The 9,181-nt window shown below is 38.2% G+C and overlaps 1 protein-coding gene across 2 annotated transcripts in view; it reads left to right on the top strand.

Moving 5' to 3' along the window:
• The first annotated feature begins 6,036 nt into the window (after positions 1-6,036).
• LOC111762876 (ovostatin-like) overlaps positions 6,037-9,181 on the top strand; it is a 62,599-nt gene continuing 59,454 nt past the window's right edge. For both annotated transcript variants that reach the window (XM_058282766.1, XM_058282765.1), the window contains exons 1-3: positions 6,037-6,172; positions 6,790-6,973; positions 7,435-7,591. In XM_058282766.1, the coding sequence (XP_058138749.1) occupies positions 6,105-6,172; positions 6,790-6,973; positions 7,435-7,591 (409 nt within the window). In that variant the 5' untranslated portion in view covers positions 6,037-6,104. The remainder of the gene's footprint in view (positions 6,173-6,789; positions 6,974-7,434; positions 7,592-9,181) is intronic.

Here is a 9,181-nt window from a genome sequence, read left to right as displayed (position 1 = left end):
GCTTTTTCCTAATATAAAGGCATCTATACAAGGATTTAGTAATGCAAATTACTTGTTAATGCTTAACCCTCAATTATACTCATGAGTGAATTATGATTTTTTTAAGCCAATCACATAGTCACATTGTTGACAATGGTCAAGTTCCTTGGAACACAGACTCTTAGATGGAGATTTGTGTGTAGGAAGTTTTTTGGGCAAGACGCTCACCACTGACTCCTGTGAGGGAAGAGGGAAACCAAACTGTGTAGACAGTTCAACTGTAAATGTCACAGGGGATCCAGGGGGGTTCTGGTGCTGGAATGTTGTTCACAGTTGTCATTCCCTAAGGGAGGGGTTCTTAACCTGTTTTGTTCCACAGACCCCTTTGCCACTCAGGTGAATACTAAGGATTCCTAAGTCCACACAATACCGTGTATTATTCAATAAATATATCACACCTGCACCAGCATATCCCCACAGGAACAATGTTATTGTAAATTTAAATTCAAGCTCACGGACCCCTTGTTAAGAACTCTTGCCTTAAGGCAAGAGTGCCAGACTTTTGTATCACTTCAGCAACCATTCTTGGATGTTCAGCTGCCCCAGGGGAGGAGGTGGGACCTGGGGGAAATGTGTTTTCTGATGCCAAGAGCAATTTCTAGAGCTGAATTCAGCTGACGTTCAACAGCCACCAACACCCCCAGAGGCTAGGGTTTTGAGTACCTCTGCCAGGATGGGATATCTAAAGGATATACCATGTCATCCTCTATTTTGGTTTAGCAACAAGAGACATGAACCAGCCTGGCTAAGGAGCTATTTAGGGTTATCTCCTATCTATTGTCTGGAGATGTTGCTCCCCCCAAAAAAGAGAGAGAGAGATGAAGAAGAAAATTCTTTTTCTGCTGATTCCATTTGTATTAGTCAGTCAAAGGGGTACTGATGCAAAATACTATAAATCAGTTGGCTCTTATAAAACGTATTTATTTGGGGTAGATGTATATAATTACCAGTCCATAAAGCGCGAGTTAATACCCTCACCAAAGCCTACTACCTTGTGTGGGAACAAGATGGCTGCTGGCGTCTACCAGGGTTCAGGCTTCCTGGGTTCCTCTCTTCCCAGGGCTTGCCTCTCTTTGGGCTCGGCTGCTCTGCTACCTTCACAAGGCCAGCTGTAGATCATGAGGTGAACAGCTCTGTCTCTCTCCCTGAGCTTGATTCTCTCTGGACTCAGTTGCTCAGCATTCTCCCACGTGTTTACTTACTGGGCTCCAGCTCAAAACTCCAACCTCCCTCTCTGCGGTGCAGTTTCTCTGTCACTCTCCACACACCAAAGGGATGCTACAGCCTATTGAAGTGGCCCAATCAAAGCCCTACTCATAATCTAATCATGCCCAGAGGAACAGTCTAGTTTGCAAACATCATCCAATATCTATTTTGGAATACATAAACAATGCCAAAATGCCACTCTGTTCTTCCAGATTGTAAGTATAAATATCTTTCTTTCTAGGAATCTTTGGCACTTTGTGTACCAAGCTGTGACCAAAATGGGAAATGATGTGGATGCACTGTAGGGGTCCCTGAAGGAATGTGCGGGGCTCAAGCCACCTTGCTAGGGAGGATCAATGTGTGCAGAGTGGTGAGGATGTGGTCAGCCGTGTCTGAACCTGCAAGTAAGCAGAAAGGAGCTGATGTCCTGATAAGAAGAAATTTCAAAAACTCTTTAAAGAATGTCATGCCTGATAGCTCCTGCTCTGAGAACAATGACCTAGTTTACTGCTTTAAATAAAGCTTGTGGTGCCAGCTTGGGACCTTGGCTTTGCCATCAGCTAGCCCTGGCCCACTTGTTCCCTTCTAAACTTGTCTTTGTGTCTGTGTGTCTTTCTTAAGCTCCCGTCACCTCCCCTCAGGTTCTCTGTTCACCCACACAGTTCCCAGCAATGTAGAGTGAAAGGAATGTGAAAAACGCTTTTATGGCTTTGGTGAGCTGCTGCACCACTCCTGTATGAACTTCCTCAGAATCTGTGCTAAATAACATGATCATTGTCTGAATTTTTTTTTAAGAGATACTGATTATTGAACCCAGGACCTCGTCCATGCAAAGCAGGCACTCCACACTGAGCTACACACACTCCCCATTGTCTGATTGTTAAAATCTCAGTTAGGCCTTCCATTACTTGCAGCTAATAAATGTGTTCTTGTCATCAACATTTTTCTTTTTCCTATTTCTTTCTCTTTTCTGCTGTGTTACCTTCAAATAGAACCTGTGCTGTCTTCTTGCCTGAGTTCTTCCTAAATGACTAACTCTAGGAAATCATTTTTGAAAGGTGACAGGACAAGTTGCTGGGCTGTCAGGAACCATCCATTGTTCACAGTAATGTTCTTCATAATATAAGATTTTGGTGTATGTTTGCGTGTGTGTGTATGTGCGTAGTATTCTGTCTCTATAGGAAATTATCCAGTGCCAATTATGTATCAGGCACTGTGCCAATCACTTTAAGTATATTAACTTATTTAAGCTCTACAACAAACCTATTATCTTGTGTTATTAATGACAATTAAGGACAAGGCAAGAGAAACACAGAGGTCTTGAGGGAGAAGACAGATGGGCACAGCTTAACATCCATCTACTGCAGGAAAAATCTGTCTGCTGAGGTTGTGCAGAGTTCTTGTCATGAGCAGGTTATTCAGAGGGGAGGACAAGTTTCTACTGGCTACATTACTATGTGAGCAAATAATGTACCAAGTGAGTTCCTGGAACATTCCTCCAAATATCTTCAGTCTCCATCTAAGAAGAAACTCTATCTAACAATGAATGTTATGCAAAGTGATTTCAATCAGAGGTTTTAAAATGGTTAGAATCTTTCCAAAAGTTTTATATTTTCATAGTATGAAAAATTAAAAATACCACCCAGGCACCTCTTTGAAAGAAAATGAAGTAGGAAAGGTGTTAACAGAAACATATATAAGGGAAGATATCATAAATGTTAGGAACCAGTTGGCAACCCAGAGGATTCTTATTTGGGTGGGCCACTGTAGTAAGCCCAAACGTAGTCACAAACTTACTTACCATAGGGCTATGTATTGAAATATTTAATAATTATGGTTGTCTCCACTAAATCAGGTTGATCAGATTATATGTGTGTATAAATAGAAATTCAAATCACCTTACAAAAGCAAAGTGTTCTAAAAGTTCTTCCTACTCAACAAATTTATATATTTGTAATGATTTGTGTGTGTGCGTTTTTTAATTCCTCACCTTAATTTCCCTGTTCTTGATGATAGCTTTGAGTTTCCAGATTAGTTGATAGTCTTAGAAAGCATTTGACCTCCACTCAATATCACTACTGGTATTATTTATGCTTGGCAATTTGATTAATTAATACAAATGTTCTAAATATAGGCACATAATTGGACTGTGCTCTTCAAATAATAAGTGACCATTTAAGACTCCTGCCTTGGACTGGGTGTTACTGGAAATGGGCATATAACTCCAAAGAATCAGTAATGGACAAACAAAGAGAGGGAGGTTTTTTAAAATAAATTTTTATTGGAGTAGGTCATTTATGCATGAATATTCATAAACAGTAAGTATATAGCAAAACAAACATGCATGTCCTCTAACAAGGCTCCCAACACCACCCCATCACCAACACCTCACATTGCTGTGAGACGTTTGTAACAAATTATGAAAGAACATCGTCAAGGAGAGGGAAGTTTTGTTGTTCCTTTCCATAAAGGGTAACATAAGTGACCAACAATCTAAGACTGTTTCCCATCTGTGATATAAAGAAGAGATCATGGACTAAGGGCATAAAGTCCATATTCTCAGTCAAGTGAATTGGGCCAATTTTCTTTAGACTTGGAGGTAAAGAAGCATACTATATCAAGCTGACTTTTTAGAAAGGAGTAGGTAAAATGCAATACAAAAATACAAATTAATAATCAGTAAATTGACCATACACTGGAAACCAAATGATGATTTATTTAATCCTTTTTAATTCTCTAGAATACGTAAGAGTGGGAAACCAGCAATAGAAAAGTTGAAAGTATGCATCTATTTCGGCATCAAAATATCAAATTCCTTCTTTAGACAAGAGGAGGGCACTCCAGTAATTTTGTTTTCCATACAATTCTGAGGGCCAAGAGGGCTTACTTACCCTTCACATCATAAAGTGGGTTCGGAGAATGCAAAGAAGTCCTCGTCTAGCCAAGAGAGTTATTAAATATTTGAAAAAACATTAGTATTCATTAAGGACCTATATAAGGGCCTATTCCAGACACTGAAAGACCAAACATTAACAATACACACAATCTGTGTCTTCAAGGTTCTCACAGAGAAGTAGCAGACACAACATAAAATAAGTATTTATAGTATAACATGACATTGAATAATAAAGATATGTACCTGAATTATAGAAACTTAAAGGAGTAACAACTAATTTCAAGAGGGGATTCATGAAAGTTTGTGCTGAATCATGAAGAACAAGCAAGAGTTACTACCTGGCAGGAGGGAAGTCATGGAGAGAGACATGCTAGCCAGAGGATTTAACACCTAAATATGCAAAGAAATGAAAGTGTGGCACTTGTTGCAAATTCCTATCATTTTTTTTTAAAGAAAGAAAGAGTGGTTATAGGACACTTTCGACACTGAATTTGAAAGGTAGGTAAGGAATTTCTCAAGAAAAAACTTGTTAAAGAGTAGACAGTCATGAGGTTGTCTTCCAAGAGCGTTTTTATTTTATTTTATTTTTTGAGATACCAGGGCCAGGGATTAAATCGATGACCTCATATGTGGGAAGCAGGAGCTCAACAATTGAGCCTCATCAGCTCCCCTGAGTTGGTTTTTTTGATTGTTTTCTTGTTGTTTGTTTGTTGGTTTTATCAAGAGGCACCTGGAACCGAACCCAGGACTACCCATTTGGGAAGCAGGCACTTGAGCCACATCTGCTTCCCTACCAAGATCCTAACGGGAAAGAAGCACAAAATAGTCGGCAAGGAGATGAAGAAAATGAAATACAACGCAGAACAAAAACTAACAAACAAAAAATGAAAATAATGTTTCAATAAACTTTTCTTCCAAGATATTATTATTTCACAAGCCATGAGACCTTGATCAGGCTGACTTAAGTCTGCTCAGATTCACCTCAAGGAGTTTCGCTGTAAATGTTGGGGATATTTATCTCCCAGCAGTCCTCTTATGTTTCTAAAGGCAAATTGTTCCACCACTTTCCTAAGCTAAGTTTATCAAGGCATAAAAAGAGGTGTGATCTTGAAAAAGTAATGGAAGAGCACTGGGGACCAGCTTGCCTTATGTTTACATAAGTAATATTTCAAGGTAATGATCTATGGATATCTTTAAGATGGCAGCTTCTTTTAGTAAAGAAATTGATAATTAAGTGCCAATTTATTTTGTATCTCACTACAATTGTAAACCATTTAGAGCAATAAATGTTAAGTCTTTTATAATACAGGTTATTAGTTATTTTCTTATCTTTAGTGTTATATTAAATATTTCAGATTTTCAGTTAATTTTTTCTCATGATTTTGAGTTTTGCCAGGAATTTTTTGGCAAACAAAAATACATTATATGGAAAATACAACCTCAGCAATTACTAATAAGAGAGTGCATGAAAATATTTGAATCATTTTTTCAATCTGAGCTTCCTTAAGCATTTTTCTGTCATTATTTTTAGAATTTGCTTCCGACAAAGTAACTGTATGAAACTATTGTCAATCAGAAATGAGTATTGCATTTTCAACACAGATTTAGCTTTCAAGCTGGAAAACATTAGTATAATGAGATAGAAATTCATTTGCAATAACTGAATTTCTTGAAATGAGGTTTAATTTGGGCTAACAAAAACTCACAGCTTCATATTTTAAGTCTGGGAAGTATTGATACTAGACTTCATAAATGAGATGGTGATAATCAAATGACGTGTACAGACATGGGTACTGACATGACTAAAATTAAAAGAATGCGTCCAATTAGGTTATGTTCTGTGACTGGCTCAGGAAATCATGACAAAAACCACCACATGGATATATAGCTGCACAGTTGGCTTTACTGGCCGGTGAGAACGTTGGAGCTCCCAACACGCTGACCTGCATGTGGATCACGGATCATGATGTGGAGGAGACTACTTCTGGGCATTTTCCTCTTCCATCTTTCTCTTTCTCAGTCCCCTGGAGTGTAAGTGATGGCATGGTGTTTTTTTGTTACATGTGGAAGCCAAAGAGAGCTTGGGGTTAAAAATCAAACATTCATTGCGGTGATTTGATGTTTGACAGTATTACCACTTTACAATATGATCCAAAATATGCCGATTTGTACAGGAAATTCCATATTTGAGTGGCACTGATCCTCTCTGCCTAGTAGATATCCAGAATGCTCGTTAAGAGTTATAACCGTGCTGTATTTGTGTTGTGGAAAAGGTGTCAGACTGCTGCTGGGGAAGGAAGCTAGGTAGAGAGTAGACAAATGCCAAGTGACTTGTGTAGTATCAATTCAGGGGCAAATTGTTGGGAAGGCACTGACAGCGTCAATCTTTTTGGAACTAATGACTTAAATTAATTGCTGTTTCGTAATTGAGATTTTCCTTTTGGGTCCAGAAAATTCAATTCATAAACCAGTATCTTCCCATTTCATGCATTGCATGCCCTCAAATTTAGACTTTCGGTGTACTCCTAACATTTTATCATAACACATCTTTCTTAAACTCTAAGAGTCTGCAGTTAACAAAGCAATTGCTAAGTCACTTGACATTTCTTTATACTTTCATGTTTAATGCTCTTGCTTAATTTTTGTAGGCAATATGTTCTGTTGGTCCCTTCCGTTCTACAAGGAGGCTCTTTGGGTAAAGCGTGTGCCCAGCTTTCTAACCTTCCTGAACATGTATTTTTGAATGTCTCCCTCAACTACGCTGAAGTCCAGACCAAAATATTTGAAGAGAATGTTGCAGGAGAGAATTTCTTCAAATGCGTCAGCTTTAAGGTAAAGTACTTCATTCTTCTTTATACGCCAAAGAATGTTGCAGGAACAGAAAAACCACTACATCACTGATTTTATAAGAATGATGATTTTACTGTGTGTGTCAAAGTCTTTTAAGTCTTAAAAGAATAACAATCCTCAGTTTGAGATGATGTAAGTACAGTCCTAAGTGGTGATGTGGGCATAAACTAAACCGTGTGATTTTATGCACAAGTTTTTTGAAGGAAATGAGATACGAAAAGAGAAAGACTGTTATATAGAGGAGAAAAGGATTTTTAAGAAAGATGGAGGAGAATTAATGTAAAAGGTGCAATAAAGTGGCCAAGCAAGAGAATCAGGTTGATCATTCAATAAATAGATATGCTATGTCACGGATTAAAACTTTTAGTGATACCAACACACCGTTAATGGTTGGGATTTCTTGACAAACGCCAGTCTCGTAAGGTATTTAATTTGTTCTCTAGGTTCCTGAGGCCCGCTCTAACCCACTGGGGTTCATTACCTACTCCGCTACAGGAGCCACTCTCAAACTGGGAGAGAGAAGGTCTGTGGCAATCCAGTCCAAGGAAAGTGTGGTCCTCGTGCAGACAAATAAACCTATCTACAAACCTGGAGAGAAAGGTGAGTGTATGGAAATCACATGACTCTCAGCTAATATCATTTCTGAGATATTTAAATGGAAAGTATGCAATACAAGCTCAGCAAATTGAACAAAAAGAAACACAGATTCCCGGTGCCGCTGATAAACATAGAAGTTGTCACAGGAGAACACACAGCGAATGAACACAGAGCAGATGAGGGGGGGCGACAGGGTGGGGGGGGGGGTGGTTGGGAGGGTAAAGGGGGAGAAATAAATAAAAAATAAATCTTAAAAAAAAAATCCATTAGAGAGTTTGCTTACAGAGCAGATCATGTACTCTCAAAGCCAGAGATTTCATTTCTGTAAGTCTAGGATGAGGAGTTTTGGGCACTGTATTTTTAAAGTGCCCCCTACATGTTCTAATACTATCCAAGTTTGGAAATTACTAAGTTTTAGTTAAAGCAAGCTTATGAGCTTCTAGTTGAAATAGAGGTAAAAACGAATTAGAGGTAAAAACGGTGACAAAAATGTGTCAAGGCCATAAGACATAACCCTAGTGACTAGAAAATTTCCCAAGATAGAACGATCAGGATGACATTGAATTAAGCTGAAAAAGCCTCCTCCAATCCACGGGATTGGAAAGGATTGGTGGGCATAGGTACTGACAGTGGAAAGACAGACATTTCTGATCAGATGAACAGCACATGAGAACACACAGGGGTAGAATTAATTTTTAAAACTACGCCTTAAGACGAGAATTGACATAGTTGGTGTGAAGAAAAAAAAAATGAAAGGGAGGAAAATAAGTTGAAGTGAATAGAGTGGTAAAAAGGAAACCCTGGATATGGGGTCCTTTTGCATGCAATCAATTAAATAAGGTCCACCAGGAGTTACAGTAGGTTTGAGGCATAGAGCACGACAACAGTCTGAGGAAGACTATTCAAAACAATCTATTAATATTGCTGAAGTATCTCTCCTGTACTTTTTCTTTCTTTCCTTCATTTTTTTTAAAGAGGTATCAGGGATTGAAACTGGGACCTCATACATGTGAGGCAGACACTCAACCACTGAGCTATGCTCACTCTGCAGCTCTCTGCTATGCTTTTGATCAACAGTCCACCAAGGACAGTGGGCATGAAAATGAGGGGAAAAAATGATATCTTTCTCTACTCCTACTATTCATGGAGGCCTATTTTGGAAAAGAATGAATGAAATTATAAGTATTACTTCTTTTGATTAATGACATGACCAATTTTTTCATTCACTATGCAATTATCTTCAAAGATTCATAGCAACATATGCAATCTAAGAATGGCCACACTGGCTATCATATTCAGGTTTAAATGTTTATTGATGTGCAAAAGTCAATAAATCTGCATGTTTTACTTTTGAGATACATCTTGAAAAAAAACCCATACACTTACACTTTTAAAATTTAGGAAAACACACGAGAAAAGCTGTCTTTGTATAAGTAATTTACACATTTATTTTTACATTTGGTTGAAGGTATTTTTAATACTCGTGTATTAAACACACATACATAGATTACCAACAAAGATTTTAAAAAAATAAGTTTTGAATAAATGAATTGAAGCCAGGAGAGGGTCAATAGCCTGGAATAATGAAGTTAA

The sequence above is a fragment of the Dasypus novemcinctus genome, chromosome 20, assembly GCF_030445035.2.
Source record: "Dasypus novemcinctus isolate mDasNov1 chromosome 20, mDasNov1.1.hap2, whole genome shotgun sequence".
In the NCBI taxonomy this organism is placed as follows: Eukaryota; Metazoa; Chordata; class Mammalia; order Cingulata; family Dasypodidae; genus Dasypus; species Dasypus novemcinctus.
Note: the sequence above shows the minus strand (reverse complement) of the source record. Positions and strands in the feature narration are given on the sequence as shown.